At 39.0% G+C, this 18249-nt stretch overlaps 1 protein-coding gene across 4 annotated transcripts in view; it reads left to right on the top strand.

Annotated features, from left to right (window-relative positions):
* Nucleotides 1-18249, top strand: part of pxdn (peroxidasin) — a 73992-nt gene that overhangs the window by 10470 nt on the left and 45273 nt on the right. For all 4 annotated transcript variants that reach the window (XM_066714718.1, XM_066714639.1, XM_066714589.1 and 1 more), the window contains exon 2: nucleotides 16424-16495. In XM_066714718.1, the coding sequence (XP_066570815.1) occupies nucleotides 16424-16495 (72 nt within the window). The remainder of the gene's footprint in view (nucleotides 1-16423; nucleotides 16496-18249) is intronic.

Genomic DNA, 18249 nt, shown 5'->3' with positions numbered 1-18249 from the left:
TTATAATGTCGATTTGACTGAGACGAGCACTGTGATCTTTGTTAGATGCTACATCTGACACTTTACATTAACGATCTGGTAATGCCTATTTTGTGTAGGCATCATTTTGTTTACTTTAAGGTCATTCTAGTTTCATATAGTATGATGCTAGGTTATGGGCTGATGCCTTTGTTAAAGTGTTTATCCGGAAGATTTTATTTGTATTAATAATACAATAATAATAGTGGACATGTCAGTGGGTTTATTAAGTCTGCTCTTTCGTAAACTGTTTCCAGTAGATACACTTTGCCGTCTCCAACAAAAGCAAACTGGTGTGAGCTTGATAGATTTCAGGAAGTTACAGTTGGTTATGAGACCCTTAAGACGGAATCAATAGACAAATTCTGATACTTTGGACTCTACTTGAAAAGTTTATTTTGGAGATTACTTTGAACTTTCCACAATGAAATAGTGAAATGTAGGTTATTCTACAATAATGTACGACGAACAAAATGGCACCTAAATTACATTTTGATTACAGAACATATGTCATAATGTAAAGCAAACTTATTTTGCAAACTTAAATGATTACAGTTTACCCTCTTTTGGCATCCCTTAGCTAGACTCAGGGATGAGAAATTCAGACATATCCTGGAGTGGATTATACAAATGCCAGCCAAGACGTTTGATTTGGCAAGCCTGGCAGATTCTTCACAAGGCAGAAAGCGTTACAAATCTGCCTGACTGTTTTCATTCCTTACTGCTTCTCAGTCCTGTCTACCATGTTGTGCTGCAGATGTGTTTGGCATTCCTTAAACTGGTGGTCAATTGGTATTTCAGGTTTACTGTGGTAAGAAAATAAATATTGTTCAACATTCCAGAAGAGTTTTGTTTGTATCGTAATCCAACTCACAATACACCACATATTCTTCTCTTAAGGAAATAATAATCAAGAACACCATGTGACCCAGAAATAATTGCTTCTGCATTAATTCTGCTAAAGCAAGCGTGACTTCCTTTTTCTGCTGTATAGGTCAAGAAAATGTTCCAAACTATTCTACTGAGTTCATGAAGCTGTGCTTTTTCAGTCCGCAAAGAGCTGCAATTAATGTATTCATTTATTTAATTTAAGTAAAAGTAGTGTGATTTAAAAGCTTGGGACATTTTATGAAGGTACAGTGCATCCAGAAAGTATTCACAGCGCTTCACTTTTTCCACATTTTGTTATGTTACAGCCTTATTCCAAAATGGATTAAATTCATTATTTTCCTCAAAATTCTACAAACAATACCCCATAATGACAACGTGAAAGAAGTTTGTTTGAAATCTTTGCAAATTTATTAAAAATAAAAAACAAATAAAGCACATGTACATAAGTATTCACAGCCTTTGCCATGACACTCAAAATTGAGCTCAGGTGCATCCTGTTTCCACTGATCATCCTTGAGATGTTTCTTGACTGGAGTCCACCTGTGGTAAATTCAGTTGATTGGACATGATTTGGAAAGGCACACACCTGTCTATATAAGGTCCCACAGTTAACAGTGCATGTCAGAGCACAAACCAAGCCATGAAGTCCAAGGAATTGTCTGTAGACCTCCAAGACAGGATTGTATCGAGGCACAGATCTGGGGAAGGTTACGGAAAAATTTCTGCAGCGTTGAAGGTCCCAATGAGCACAGTGGCCTCCATCTGTAAATGGAGGAAGTTTGGAACACCAGGACTCTTTCTAGAGCTGGCCGCCTGGCCAAACTGAGCGATTGAGGGAGAAGGGCCTTAGTCAGGGAGATGACCAAGAACCCGATGGTCACTCTGACAGAGCTCCAGCGTGTCTCTGTGGAGAGAGGAGAACCTTCCAGAAGAACAACCATCTCTGCAGCACTCCACCAATCAGGCCTGTATGGTAGAGTGGCCAGACGGAAGCCACTCCTCAGTAAAAGGCACATGACAGCCCGCCTGAAGTTTGCCAAAAGGCACCTGAAGGACTCTCAGACCATGAGAAACAAAATTCTCTGGTCTGAATAGGGCTGTGCGATATGACGATATACACTCACCTAAAGGATTATTAGGAACACCTGTTCAATTTCTCATTAATGCAATTATCTAACCAACCAATCACATGGCAGTTGCTTCAATGCATTTAGGGGTGTGGTCCTGGTCAAGACAATCTCCTGAACTCCAAACTGAATGTCTGAATGGGAAAGAAAGGTGATTTAAGCAATTTTGAGCATGGCATGGTTGTTGGTGCCAGACGGGCTGGTCTGAGTATTTCACAATCTGCTCAGTTACTGGGATTTTCACGATTGAATGCACAAGCGCACACGGTCCGCCCCGCTGTCGTCACCGGGCTAAACTCGATCTGCAAGCACTCCCACCCCCGCTGATATGATTTGTATAAAAATATTAATAACGTTTGTTTGCTTTTTAATAAATTGGAAAGCAATGCAAACACATGCAGAAAGTATCATTTTCTTTTTATTAAGATGGTGAAGTGGTTCAACAGTTTTATTATTATTATTATTACTATTACTATTATTTTAACTATTTTGTATTAACAACGTGCTGTACTTGTAAGTAGAATCGAAACGTGACAGAAGAGGAGAAATGTCTCTGTCTAGCAGATGTTAAAGCACCACTATAAACCCGGCTGTGCTAAATCTACCTGAATCTGTACCTTTACAGCGCATGTGCTGTGTGATTACTGTTACTTGTGTTATTGTTGTGACGGTAAGTCATACTGTGTGTGTGTGTGCGTAAGCATTATGATGTTAACTTTTTCTCTAATAAATAACTTGAGACATCAGTGAATATGGACTGTTTTTAGACGGGAGCTGCTGTACCATACTAATATAATATGGATAATTGTTCTATATAAAATCCCTGGGATAAGCCACCCCGCATTTAAGATTTATTAAAACTATTGTAACGCCAGCTATTTTTAAACTTTTCGTGTGTGTGTGTGTGTGTTTATATATATATATATATATATAACAACATAACACATGTAATAGTAATCACACAACACTTGCCCTGTAATGTGTTGCATTCTGCATATATTTACCATGACAGCCTGCATGTAGTATGTTAGTTTTGCTTATTGAAGGATTAACAAAATACTTGTAGTTTGAATGTCTTTGGTCTTATTTTGAAAAAATTTGATTGGAAAAAAAAAAGAAATATTGAGATATATATCGTATATCGCCCAAACTTCTAAAAATATAGAGATATTATTTTAAAGTTATAACGCCCAGCCCTAGGTCTGATGAAACAAAGATTGCTCTTCAAACTACATTAATCATGCAGGGGGGCCTCTCTACCAGTAATGGATTGTAACAGCTTGTGCAATGTTGATTTTTTTGTTCTTCTTTTTAATGGCAATATGGGCTAGACCAAATTAAAAAGTTTGACCTAACAACAAATCGTAAATGAGAAACTTGTCGGGGAAATAAATAAATCCATGATCTGTTTTTTCAGCCATTATCATGCAAACAAATATCTGCGTGGATGAAGTTCTGTAGTGAAGAGCTAATGTATAATGCAGGGATGGGCAACTTTGGTGGTGGTGAGGGCCAATGCATTTGCCTCCTTACTGCCAGAGGGAAACTTGTGGCCTCTCCTGCTGGTGCACAATAGATTCAATGTCAATCTCAACATTTGTACAACCAATTTGCATGAGCTGAAACAGTTTCATGTGTCAGTCTGTTCCTCTCCTTTGATTAGATTTGCTTCATCATTGAGAAGTTGCTCTCATAGATTTAAGTGCTACCAAACATGCTGGCCATCGACAACGCAAAATCCGTGAGGTGTGGGAAACGGGACTCAGATTCCTTTCTCACCGGACTTTGCTTGAAAGATGGGGACGGACTGAAGTTCACACAGCTGCAGCTGTGGGGGCTGCTCAGTGACATCAGCGGTAAGGGCGTTCGTGAATAGAGCTATACGTGGCTGCATTACATTGAAATCTTGAAAGTGGTCATTGAATTGCTCCTCGAGCGTTTCTATGTCTCTTCTGTACTTGAGAAGTATTTTCTCGCATACAGGGACATCTTTGCACAGAGGAAGTGCATCAAATTCGGGTGATCAGATGAAAAGCCGTTCTTGAAAAGTGAAAGTTTATGCTGGAACCCGTTCACATGCGCATAGAGGTCTGACACGGGTTGATTTCGTCCTTGTAACTGCAAATTCAGATGATTCAGATGCGAAGTAATATCTGTCAGCAAGGCCATGTCACAGAGAAATTCTGTATCCCTAAGTTTTCTGCAGTAAGCACTCGTGTCACATCTGATGCTGTCCTCCAGGAACAAAGGGATTTAATTCCGAAGTGCAAAGAACCTCTCTAAACACTTCCTGTGGCTCATCCATCTGATCTCAGTATGCATCAGTAAATCTCCATAAGCAGCGCTCACCTCTTCCAAAAAGGCAGTGAACTTCCTATGATTAAGCGAATTGTTTCCACCTCGAATGAGATTGTTAACCTTTGTCACCAAATCCATGACATGGCTGAATTTGAATCTGTAAAGAAAACAAAATGACTCTGATTAATCGCAGGCTACTGTACATTCACACTGAATTTCCACAGTAGCCCAGTATCGCTAATAATTTGTTTGCGGGTAGGATTAAAAATACGCACCTGATGTAGTGTAGAATCGTGCAGTCAACACCATTCTGTTGGAGAAGCCAGGCGAATCCAGTGCGTCTTCCTTGCATTGACGGTGCACCATCGGTAACAACAGCCGTTAGCTTACCAAAGCCCTCATGCTCATTTACAGCACTTTGGACATCTTTGAAAATGTCCTCACCCTTTCCGTTGCCATGCAAAGAGACCAACTTCAACAAATGAGAAGCTGGCTAACATCCGTCACATCTGTACTCTCATCTAGCGCCAGGGAAAAGTACCTGCAGTCACTCATAGCTTGCTTTACCTTTGCTTGAACGTGATTTTGATGTCACAAATTCTACGTGTCACCGTTCAGCGGGACAAAGACACTGATTCAAAGTCCTTAGCCATTTTATCATTTCCAAAAGCTTTCACCATCTCTATTGCATTTATTTTACAATTTCACCCTCTGAGAGTGACTTTTTAGCTTTAGCAAGCTCGAGCGAAACAGCAAGGGATGCCTTTAGAGAGGACTTGCACAGTTAAAAACAGGTAAAAAAAAAAAAAAAAAAACACATTGCCGTCGTTGTATTTTGCCCTTCAAGTCAGTGATGATGGCGGCTCGAGCAGCTCCGGTATATTTATCATATTTTTCTTTGTGAGTGGTGTTGTAATGGCGACTTACGTTGAAATCCTTCATGACTGAATTTGTCTCCAAGCAAACTAAACACATTGGTTTGCTATTGAATTCAGTAAAAAGATAATCTGTCTCCCATCTTGGCTGGAGTACACTGTTCTCGTGATCAATTTTTCTTTTTTTAGAAGTCATTGTAAAGCACAACTCCACCTCAATTAGGCTGTCCGAAATATTTCCGCGGGCCGCTATGACGTGATGCGGGCCGTATGCGGCCCCTGGGCCGCGAGTTACCCATCCCTGATATAATGTCATATAGTCAGGTAATGCAGTGATTGTTGTGCAATGCTTGTGTAACCTGTAAGTTGCCCAGGATAAGGGCATCTGCCAAGAAATAAACAATAATAATTCATACATAATACTGTTGAAATATTTGAATGGCCTGCTCAGAATCCTTTTATATGGGCCAGGAAGACCACAACTTTATCTACATTTGAAACAAAGCTTCAGGAGAAATTCCAATGCACAGGTCCACAATCCCTTATCTGCAATTTGAAAAGCTCTGAAAACCCACAGTGCGTGGAGTCAGTTGTGTCTCAGCACTTCTAGCAGTCACATGTGTCAGGTGCTCTCTGATATTTGCTTTTAAGTTTGACATTTTAGTGAATATTCGCTGCAAAAAAATAGTGTTTTCACATGGTGGTATTTGTTTGGTTGTCCCAATACATTTTATCCTGAATTACACGCCAGTCAAAAAGTAGAATTTTAAGTGTTGTCAATGGTAGATATAGAGGTTAAACATTTTGGATTTACTGTTTCTAATACTCCCAACGGAAAATCCAGTAAAAGTTGTGTATATATCGTAATCCCTCATTTACGCATGCTGGCAGAATATAATACACTGTGCACATGCAGATTACATAACTGTGCATGCAGACTAGTTCACAAGCATGTGAGGGGCAGGGTGTAATAGTCTCCAGACGAGACACCTTGTTAACATTTCCATTTTGCTGATTGGGAAGATTGTCGCAGGATGCCAAGATTCACACCAGAGGAATGAATTAAAACAAAAAACCATGACACAGGTATGGATTAATAACCCTGGTTACAGAACAAACTTAAAAATATATATATAGGCTAAAGGTTTGTGTGTTGTATGACTCACAGTTCTGGATTCGTAATAAGCACTGTAGGATCTGTTATGAGTGTTTGGTGGGTTTTGTTTTTTACATGTTCCTAAAAATATTAAATTGAAGTCATCAGGACCTGTCTTTATCTTCTGTTTGAGGAATGCTTATGTTGATGGGTATAGTGGCAATTAATACTTTCCAGACTGTATTGTAACCCCTCCTGCATTCCTTCTGTTATCAACACCGCTGAGAAAATATATTTTTTGTTTTGTTTTTAAATACTAGCTTCTTGCACAAAACGATTTAAGATTTTAATGCAAACATCTAATTAATAGTTACTTTTTGTGTTAATTTGTAGAGGTATTACTTCCACTTCCATAATACTGTTCTAATTTCGACATGGTCCTTGTCAAGTCCCCATGACTGAAACTTGTTGTTTTACCTGATTTTTATTTTTTATTTTTTTCCCCACTTATCCACTACTTTAATAAAATATTAAAATTGATAGTGTCTCTGGTTTTTGTTAACACACTGAGGCCTACACCAAAACAAAAGAAAAGGAAGTGGCTTCTGTCAATATATTAAACTGCAGTGGGGTACAAGTTTGTACTGATTTGAGGGTAGGTCAAAGTTGTGATTTAGTCTCGCCCTTGGTAACCTGATCAAAATCTTTTTTTTTTTTTTTGCAGGCTGGCTTTATTTTATTTAGTACAGTTTTTGTGTTGGGGGAGGGAATCTTTGCAACTACACATGCCAGACATTTTTCCCAAAAGAGAGGAATTTTAAACATAAGTAGCAACTGCTACTGCTAAGAAATAAATAATAAAATAAGTAGAATACTTGTTCCTGTTTGCATTGTTCCAGTTGAACTATAGTTCAGCCTTTTCTAATTATCCCTAAGAAACCTTGACCAACAAAGCATCTGTATTGACTGTTAAGGATTCTGCAGTCTTTCTTTTGAGGGATACAATGGTCAGCTTTGTTCTCGCAGCACTGGTTTTCTACATCCATAATTTAAAATAAAGAATATAATATCTGCCAATATTGACCAACACATGCACAGTATTTCCAATCTCTCCTCACTAGGGCTGCAAGGATTAGTCGTCGTCTTCGACTATTAAAATACGTTGACTACTATTTCAGCCGTCGAATAGTCATTTAGCTACGTTGCCTCTATCTTAGCCGTTCTTATTAATATCCTTGATCTGAGCCCTTTTGCCTAATATCCTCACCATGTGTTCCTAGCTCTGTGTGAGAACAACGCTTTCATTTCAAACAGCAGTAGGTGGCAGTAATGCATCACTTGGTTTGTCATCCACCTGTGCGCCTAACTGGAAAAATGTCTGTACCTGCACGTCGCAGCCAGCCATCATGCAAAACAAAACTCGGGCGAAAGCATCAAAACTGGGGGAGTATTTTTGAGAGAGAGAGAGTGATAACCGTATGGTGCTTTGTGGACTGTGTGAATCAGAATTAGCTTTCCAAAAGAGCACGTCCAACAAGCTTGAGCTGGAGCTTGAGAAACTAAACGCATGGTAAGTTTTTGTAACGTTGCTAGTAATAGCCCAACTGTGTTGTTAATCATGAAAATTATGTTAATTACGAAAGTGTTGCATTTACTGTGCTTTTCTCTCAAGCTAATCTATGGAAAAGGCTATATCCAAATTTGACATACCTAAACATGCACCTAATCCTACACCTGTCTTCAGTCCTGGCGCACGTAGACACAATGTTCCAACGCAATGTAAAGAATAACTTAAAAGTGACATTTAAATACAAGCACACCAGAATTTCCCATTTAAAATCAAATGGCTTTCTCGGCAATGCTTGTACCGACAGTCGCAGCATTGAACACATTAACTGGTTTAAGCTGGGAAACTCAGGTTTATGTGCAAAATCATTTTTAAGTTATGATGTAGGCATGTGGGTTATCGTGCATACGTGCGCCACGATGAAGACACGTGGATTATGTGTAGGGCTGCAACAACTAATCGATGAAATCGATTACGTCGATTATTAAAAATCGTTGGCAACGAATTTCTTTGTCGATTTAGTTGGGTCTACCAGGGCGCAGCTACAAAAAAAAAAATAAACCTATAAAGACGGCACCAGCTGCAGCTACACCCGTGGAAAGCCGTGAAAGTCTTCTAAAGTATGGGAGCACTTTACACTGAACTGCGCAGAAGACAGTCTGCTGCAACGTGAGCAGAGCTGAACTCAAATGTGCGGAAGAGCGACAATGACGCATGAGCACTGAAGAGAAATGCACGGAGCCATGAGGACAGGGAGGAAGAGCTCAGCTGGTACAGGCAGTGGCACTGGACCCGACACGGCATTTATAGTCTGACATCCGAAAGGTGTCCGTCAAGGACATGGCACTTTGTTAATAATAATAATAATAAAAATAATAATAATATTATTTTTATTTCTTGGCAGATGCCCTCATCCAGGGCGACTTACAACATAAGTGCAAAACAAAGTGCAAAAATACAGTTCAATAAAGGCATCAATCATTACAAATTAAATTTACATTAAACATAGCAATACAAAATATAATACATTTTACAACTTCTAATTTACAATTTACACAGGCAAGTACAGTAAGTGAGGTCCTACATCCTGGACGGTAAAAGCTAAGTGCTGTCAAGATGTAGGGTCACAGACAAGGGCAACGGGAAAGGGAGCAAGGAGGAAAACAATCAATAATGTAAGAAGCATAATAAAACTGAAGTGCTATCTAGCGGGGATAAAAGGATTAATATTACAAGTACTGTCGGAAAAGATGTGTCTTGAGTAGCGCCGGGACGAGGTCAAGGACTCTGCTGTTTTGACTTCGGTGGGCAGGTCATCCCACCATTTAGGGTCCAGGGATGAGAAGGAGCGGCTCTGGAGGAAGGAGAGTGGAGAGGAGGCAGAGTTAGTCTTCTGGCGCTGGAGGAGCGCAGTGGTCTGGAGGGGATGTATGGAGAGACGAGGGACTGAAGGTAGCTTGGTGCAGTGTGGTCGAGACAGCGGTAGGTGAGGGTCAGTGTCTTGAACTGGATGCGTGCCGGTATCGGGAGCCAGTGGAGGGAGCGGAGCAGTGGAGTAGCGTGTGCGAATCGGGGAGAGAGACACCAGACGAGCCGCAGAGCTCTGGATGAGCTGGAGCGGCGGGTAGTATATGCAGGCAAGCCGGCCAGGAGGGAGTTGCAGTAGTCCAGGCGGGAGAGGACCAGGGCCTGGACGAGCAGCTAAGTCGAGTAGTCGGTGAGGAAGGGACGGATCCGGCGTATGTTGCTCAGGAAGAATCTACAGGTGCGCGTCAGCGTGGTGATGTGCTGGGTGTAGGAGAGCAAAGGATCGAGGGTGACTCCTAGATTTTTAGCGGAAGAAGAAGGAGAGAGTGTGGTGGATTCCAAGGGGATCGAGATGGGGAGGTCAGCATTATAATTACACTTTGGATCCGTTAAAACCACACTAAGTACACAGCCTTTCCGTTTCTTGAACTGGTATGTGTCAAACAAGCTACATATGTTTCTTTACCTCCTCACCTCATTATTATTAATGTTCATATTATATATTTTATGGACTGGTGTCCCATCCTGGGTGTATTCCTGCCTTGCGCCATGTGCTTGCCGGGATCGGCTCCGGCGTCCCCCGCGACCCACATGGATAAGCGGTTACAAAAATGGATGGATGGGTTATACATTTTATTTATAACACAATCTTATACCCGCGCGCTACACACAAGTAGGGATGGCTCGATACCACTTTTTCTTTTCCAATCCGATACCGATACCTCAACCTTTAATATCTGCCGGTACCGATACGATATTTTTGTTTACTACTTAGCTGTTAATATGCCATATGTATGGATGATGTGAAACAAATGCTCTATTTCCTTACGGAAAAAATACAAAGCCCACAACAACATGACTGCAATAATGCTGTTTCCTTTTATTTAATGAAACTCTTTTAAATGAAAATATATATATTTAAGCATTCAAAATGAATACTGAAAGTACAACTGTGCAAAATTCTAATCACAACATTTAGTTAACGCAATATATATAATGATATATAATTCTAGTGTCATACACTGAATTAAAATGACAATATAAATAACCTTTTATATTGATATATATATATATATATATATATATATATATATATATATATATATATAAGCATTTCCAGTAAAACAAAATATAATTTTCAATGTAGAATGTAACTCCTTAACATTAACGTAAATAGCATCTCCAGTGTTAGTTCTAAGTCATACATTTAAGTTTTCACTTAAAGATCTTCAATTTGTTTTAAATTATTTTTCATTCAATAGCCTAATAGTTTAGCAATGTGAACTGCACCGAAACATGCCTTAACATTAGCATCCTTGTGGCAATGTTTTCTGGTCATAACAGCGAAATACAAAATGTATTAGACTATGTATGTAACTAATTTATACAATCTACTTAACTAAACGATTTACTTTTCCACACTCAACACACAGACACCACCCTGCGCTCAGAAACGCACTGTGCGCTCAAGTTATAATAAACGGCAGTAGCTGCTGTGTGTGGAGTTTAATAATATTAATGTGTTTGTTGCTCCTCTTTCCTTTTTTTTATTACTAGTTTCACACAAGGGTGTTTGGCTTTTAGGTGGGTTAACACACCAGCTGTAGATGTGTGGTTGTTTAATGGCAGTGCACATATTACACACAGTGTTTTCATCTCTGTGAAGAAGACATTGGTCGCGTTCTTGTAGCGCAGATTTCCGCAGACGCGCAGATCTGCAGAATTTCACCGATTGTGCTTGTATGGAATTTGTCGATGTAACTATTATAATCCTAGAACACTTTGATCCAGGTCATTAAAAAGTCAGTAATTAAGATTATGAAAAGTCATTAAAAGTAATTATTTTTCCACATCCTTAACCTGCAGGACCTTTGCTCTAATGTGACTGTTATGCCCTCTATGTGACTGAGGTTTCCTGAGGTCGCTATTATTGAACAGGATTATTTTATTCCAGCATCACCGTGTGGCTCCAGCGCAGTGCAGCTCTGTGGAGAACGCACTAGCCGCACTGCGGTGCTGGAATAAAATAATCATGTTCAATAATAGCGACAAGTCTGAGTGGTGAAATACACTTTTTATGACTACAAACCGATGGTTCTTTCGGAAAAATAGGACGATGGGTCCAATCGAACGTGCATAAAATGTTATTTTTTAATGATTTTCGTGGCTTTTCTGATTTCCCCCATTGACTCTCAAGAAAGCAGCTCCAGAGTTAGGACCCCGGTGACGTCACGGTATATTTCTCAATCTCTGATTTCTGCTACATAGAATGAGCTGGACATGAACTCACTGCACAGAATACACTCACCTAAAGGATTATTAGGAACACCTGTTCAATTTCTCATTAATGCAATTATCTAACCAACCAATCACATGGCAGTTGCTTCAATGCATTTAGGGGTGTGGTCCTGGTCAAGACAATCTCCTGAACTCCAAACTGAATGTCCGAATGGGAAAGAAAGGTGATTTAAGCAATTTTGAGCGTGGCATGGTTGTTGGTGCCAGACGGGCCGGTCTGAGTATTTCACAATCTGCTCAGTTACTGGGAATTTAACGCACAACCATTTCTAGGGTTTACAAAGAATGGTGTGAAAAGGGAGAAACATCCAGTATGCGGCAGTCCTGTGGGCGAAAATGCCTTGTTGATGCTAGAGGTCAGAGGAGAATGGGCCGACTGATTCAAGCTGATAGAAGAGCAACTTTGACTGAAATAACCACTCGTTACAACTGAGGTATGCAGCAAAGCATTTGTGAAGCCACAACACATACAACCTTGAGGCGGATGGGCTACAACAGCAGAAGACCCCACCGGGTACCACTCATCTCCACTACAAATAGGAAAAAGAGGCTACAATTTGCACAAGCTCACCAAAATTGGACAGTTGAAGACTGGAAAAATGTTGCCTGGTCTGATGAGTCTCGATTTCTGTTGAGACATTCAGATGGTAGAGTCAGAATTTGGCGTAAACAGAATGAGAACATGGATCCATCATGTCTTGTTACCACTGTGCAGGCTGGTGGTGGTGGTGTAATGGTGTGGGGGATGTTTTCTTGGCACACTTTAGGCCCCTTAGTGCCAATTGGGCATCGTTTAAATGCCAAGGCCTACCTGAGCCTTGTTTCTGACCATGTCCATCCCTTTATGACCACCATGTACCCATCCTCTGATGGCTACTTCCAGCAGGATAATGCACCATGTCACAAAGGTCCAATCATTTTAAATTGGTTTCTTGAACATGACAATGAGTTCACTGTACTAAACTGGCCCCCACAGTCACCAGATCTCAACCCAATAGAGCATCTTTGGGATGTGGTGGAATGGGAGCTTCGTGCCCTGGATGTGCATCCCACAAATCTCCATCAACTGCAAGATGCTATCCTATCAATATGGGTCAACATTTCTAAAGAATGCTTTCAGCACCTTGTTGAATCAATGCCACGTAGAATTAAGGCAGTTCTGAAGGCGAAAGGGGGTCAAACACAGTATGGTGTTCCTAATAATCCTTTAGGTGAGTGTATGTTTGTACTTATAGAATAACCTGAGAAAATATGGCTTTTCGGTGGAGTTCCCCTTTAAGGCCGTGTGTCCACCAAAGCGTTTTTTCCTGAGGTCGGCGTATTTTTTCAATTGTTTGCAATGGGAGCCGTGTATTTAAAATGCCGGCAGCGGGACACGGCGCTGAGCGTCTTTTTCACACTGAGCTCTGAGCGCTGGGCGGTTTTTTTTCTGGTCGCCGAGAGTTGAAAAATGTTCAACTTTGGGTAAAACGCAGCGCTCGTCACTGTCACTTTTTACCCAGCTGTCCAATCACAGCGGAGTAGGGGCGGGGCGTCCGTCCTCCCTCTCTACACGCTTCAGCCTTCCCTCTACCTTGTGCAAGTTGTGATCTTATGCATCATCCAGTGTGCATGTAAATTTAAATATTGTGCTACTATGCATACTCGTATCGTCTCTCATTTCAGGAAAAAAAAATCTACCTCCACAGTCCAGTATTGGACTGCCGTGGAAGCTATTTGATGTAGAAAAGCCTGTAAACACTGAATTTAATGTTTACTTTATTTTTCATTGTTTGTCAAAAGAGTTTAGCACCTTTCAAAGTGAAGTGTAAAACAGCTTTGTGTTTTTAGATCAATTGTAAAAACACCTGTTAATATATACACGATATACAAGTCCTTTATTATGTGCACATATGTTTTCTATTGGTTTTATAACTGCCATCTAAATTTCTTTTAAACAGAGCATTACGCAAGATGAAGAAAAACTCAAAACTTTAATAAAATACTTGCATTTAATGCTGGAATTATTTTTATCAGATTAATCGATTCATCAAAGTAGTAATCGACAGATTAATCGATTTATCAAAATAGTCGTTTGTTGCAGCTCTAATTATGTGCGTGTTTCAGGCTTGTCAAATTCTACATCGAATTTTGGATATAGACTTGAAACATCGACTCCGGGCACTATGGAGGACAACAGGACTGAGCATTTAACCACTTCAATACCATGATGTACGCACGCACGTCACATGAAAACCCTCAGTACCAAGTCATTCCCAAAGCCAGTGCTGATCCTGTAGAATGTGAACTGAAAGCCGGGATGGCGATCATGCTGTGTTTTTATCCAATCGCAGGTTGTTTAGAGCCTCCATGTGCCTGTGCGTGTCTTCTGTCTATTGCGGCAATACATGCAACTTCTACAAGTATATAAATACAGTTTTATATTATTATTGATAGTTTTATTATTAGTTGTACTTGTTTAGTTGTACTTTATTTAGTTTTTAGCAAGAGCTATATCGTGCTGTGGTGAGATACGTTCAGAAAAAAGTACTGCATACATGGCAATGAAGCGGCATTTGCAACAACCAGATCCATCACAATGTTGCGCAGAGCCCTGTAGCACATTTCTAGCCCATCCTTCCAAGCTTATTGTATTGAACATTTTAATACATTGCACAGAACAAGCCGCCAATGGCATAGGGTTTGATAGAGATTGAGATTTAACTGATAATTACGGTGTTCCAGTGTATTGTTGATTATTTTCTTTGGATTTCCAGTGTATTGCGTATTATTAGTGTTTCAGTGTATTGTTTATTTTATTTTTTTCATTTTAGTGTATTGTTTTTATTACAAAAGTTTATTTATTATAAAGTATAATATAAAAATGCATTTGCATTGTCTTGTTTGTTCAAAAACAACCATGTACTTATCTCTTTACTGAACATGGATATGTAGTACACAGGAGCATAAAGGGGTATTGAAAAACAATTTGGCAATTTATTTTGTATTTCATTCACCATATATTTACATTTTAAAGCAATTTCAGGCATTACATCATTATCATTATTTCCAAAACGTGGTTCCTGGGAAGGGTTTTTGTATTTTCATCTGGAGTTTAAGTGGTTTAATGTAATGTAGAATTTATTGTCTTCCTCAGGGCACAGCCCCTGCTGTGAGTTTTTTTTCGGTCATCACAGCCCTGTATTTACAGAGTTTGGCGAACTCGAATACAAAGCCATGTGGGCACCAAGACCCCGATTATCATGATAATCGATAGTTGCAGCCCTATTTTAAACTGACCATTGGATTACAGATTTTCCCATTTTCCTACAAAGTTTGGAAGGCTAAATAAAACTCCAATATTGCATAAAATGTGATCTAGCCAAAAGCCCTTCTCACTATTTCTTTGTTAAGAAGGATATTCATGATGCAGAGATTTATAACTGTGTGAGACTTTGTTAAATAAATTAAAAATCGGTTCACATGCTGGATTTTTACAGAGTAGGCAACTTACAAAACTGTAATTACCCAGAAAAGAAAACTTGAAATCTGATGCACTTTTCAAATAAGTCTTTCTTCATTTGTAGTGTTGTCCAGCTATCAAAAAATCTAGTGTGTTTGTCTGTGGGTAGGGTATTTTGAGAAGTTCAAAATGTGCAAAGATGTGAATCTATCAAGAAGCATCATAGTATTTTCTTTTGAAAGTTTGTTTGGATCAATGAAAGCATTTTTCATTGGGTCAAGGAGCCTGAATGTCAATCTTAAATATTTTTTGGAAGACTCTTTCTAAAAATTTAAAGGTTTTGTATACTGGTAATTAAAATCGTATTGTGACTGTACTAGTTACTATAAAATGTAGTGGCCAATTGATTGAATTGATATTTTACAAACGGGGGGAATATTAGGCACATTCTTTAGACTGCCATTTCTGAGCAGGATCAAATGCACTGGTAGCATTTGTACCAATCGGGGAGATGGTACAGATCTAGCTCAGATGCATCGGTAGCATTTGATCCTGGCAGTATGGACGCTCGAGCAGCTCAAGTTCAGGCGTGCATTGCAGCGGCGTGTGTTTTAAAGGCAAGTGGCAAACAAACCGCCTATACATCAGTGGAACAGATAAGAGACCCTTCCCTACTTCCCTTATTATAAATAAAACATTGTTAAAATTAACACTAAATGGCTTATTTTATGTTCACAAAAAAAAAAAAATATATATATTTTTATTTGAAATGCTTCGGATGCGAAAAAAATTCAAGTGCATTGGTGTTACATGTTAGAATAATTCGTAATGACTTTGGTTAATATAGGAGACAACTTACTCATCAAAGATAAAGGATTAGGATATTTTTTTGTGGCTCTCTGCCTTAAAAATGAACTCTTTCAGAGTGATTTAGTCCATCTAGGATAGGAATTCAAAGCAAATCTTTTGAAACATGATATGTTAGACCAGTCTGTGGTTGTAACTGTAATTACAGGACTTGCACCTGTGACCCTGAGGGTTTTATGGGACTATGAGAAACCGAGGCCTTGTGTTTGCTAGTTATGTAAGCAATACACGTCTCTATGGTAGTGTTTTGGTTGGAACCAAATGTGATCTACTATATATGACCGTGTTTGATCTTTGCAGTTGTTTAATGACGCATTGATTATAATCAGTTGTTCACTTGTTGATACAATTATGAAATTGTTGATCACACTTCTAATTAAAGCTGTTCTTTTTTTTCTTTTTTTATAAACTCTGCAGGGACCTGAGATTCAACAAAATCAAGGACATACAACCTGGCTCTTTTCGAAGACTTAAAAACCTCAACACACTGTAAGTATCAAAGGGACTTTTTCCATTTCTGGTGATTGTCATGTGAAGCAACGAAACGTGTGAGGGAGAACATCTTGGGAATGCTGCTTGTGGTGGGAAATCTCACTTGCACTCACGACTGGGGAAAAAAAAACAAAAAAACGTCAATCTCATTTGAAAACGTGGAAACAACTTGAATTGTTTCCTCGTGTAAGACGACTATAAAGGTCAGAATGGAATGTTTACCTGACCTGCTGATAGACGCTTAAGGGTTCAATCCCCAGCAGTAAAGTCATAACACTCCAGACAGCCTTGGCAGCGTATTTGGGTCGTATCTACAACACACCTCCCAAATGACGCACAATTAACGGTGCATCGGGCACTGCTTAAGTCAGACAGTGTTCCTTGACAGCTGTTTTTTTTTTTTTTATTATTAAGATGTGTAGTATGCAAGTGAATTTATTGGGAAAATAATGTATGAACTTTTATATCACTAAGCATGGGTAATTTATTGATCAATGAGAGTGCAGATAATTACTAATAATGTGAGCTGAACATTGATTTGAGACATTGTTCTTTTCCATGTGGATGTACATTCTCTGGGTTTAATTAACATTCATAAGGTCATGTTATTTGTACAATAAGACAAATACATGATGTTAAACTAATGGTTGGTAAAAAATGGAAGTCAAAGTTTTCTCCAAAAAGAAAGGGACACAATTGGGCAAGTAAATTTAAGACTGTAGTGTTGAATTCTGAGCAATTCGTGTTGTGTACATTTTAATAAGTCACCTTAGTCCCCCTTGAATTTACTGTCTGTCTTTCAGTTTAATGACTCGTGTTGCTATTGCAGTTTTTACCTAGTTTACATTATTGCCTGCTATAGAAAATAGCTAAATAACACTAACCAAAGGCATACTGCCGAGAGCAATAGACTATGCTCACACTACACTTATTAATCCTGTAAACTGACCATTCATTTTTGTTGTAAAAAAAATTGAGGGAAGTATTGTTTGGGAAATTGTGTAAATGTATTGAAAATTATAATCCAATCCAACCTCTCGCTTATTTTCTCACTCCTGTCAACCAGTAAGTTTGTTTGTGGTTTATGTATGATATGGCAATGTTGTTCACACTAAATTGTATCATGCTGAAACATATCACTAATCTGTACACATAATGAAGTTCTACAATTATGGTATTCCATGTATTTAAATTAATACAAAAGTTGGGGGAATTGTTTTCATTTGTTTTTTTTTAGGAAAAACTGGGACTTTAAGATGGACAAATCACTTTTAATACCAGAGGAATGAGCAATCTTGGTAATTTAACCAAATTAATTTGTTTAATAATAATAATTAATTTGTTAAAATAAAGTATGCATTATTTGGCTTAATTGGTCAATTACATGGAAGTGAAAGCAGTGTACTGGATTTGATCCTGTGATTATTATGCAGCTTCATACTAACTCTGATACTGAATTAATAATATATACTGAAAAATATGTAATATAATATATAATGTAAACTCTGAATTGAAGGGAGTCTTTTTATTATACCCCTTTTTCACTGGCATATTCCAACCATGCCAGAACCATGCCTAGCTCGCCTGGCACACAAGCCTGGTGAATGACGTCGGAGGCTGTGGATGTTGAGCGTTGCGTGCCTGACGTTGAAAGATAGTCGAGTTTTTCAGATGACCACAATGAATGCTTGAGAGTGTGGTTGTACTCGTAATTTTGGCCTTTTAGATTTTACTAAATGGAAGTGAAAACC

Source organism: Amia ocellicauda, chromosome 1 (assembly GCF_036373705.1).
Source record: "Amia ocellicauda isolate fAmiCal2 chromosome 1, fAmiCal2.hap1, whole genome shotgun sequence".
Lineage (NCBI taxonomy): Eukaryota > Metazoa > Chordata > Actinopteri > Amiiformes > Amiidae > Amia > Amia ocellicauda.
Note: the sequence above shows the minus strand (reverse complement) of the source record. Positions and strands in the feature narration are given on the sequence as shown.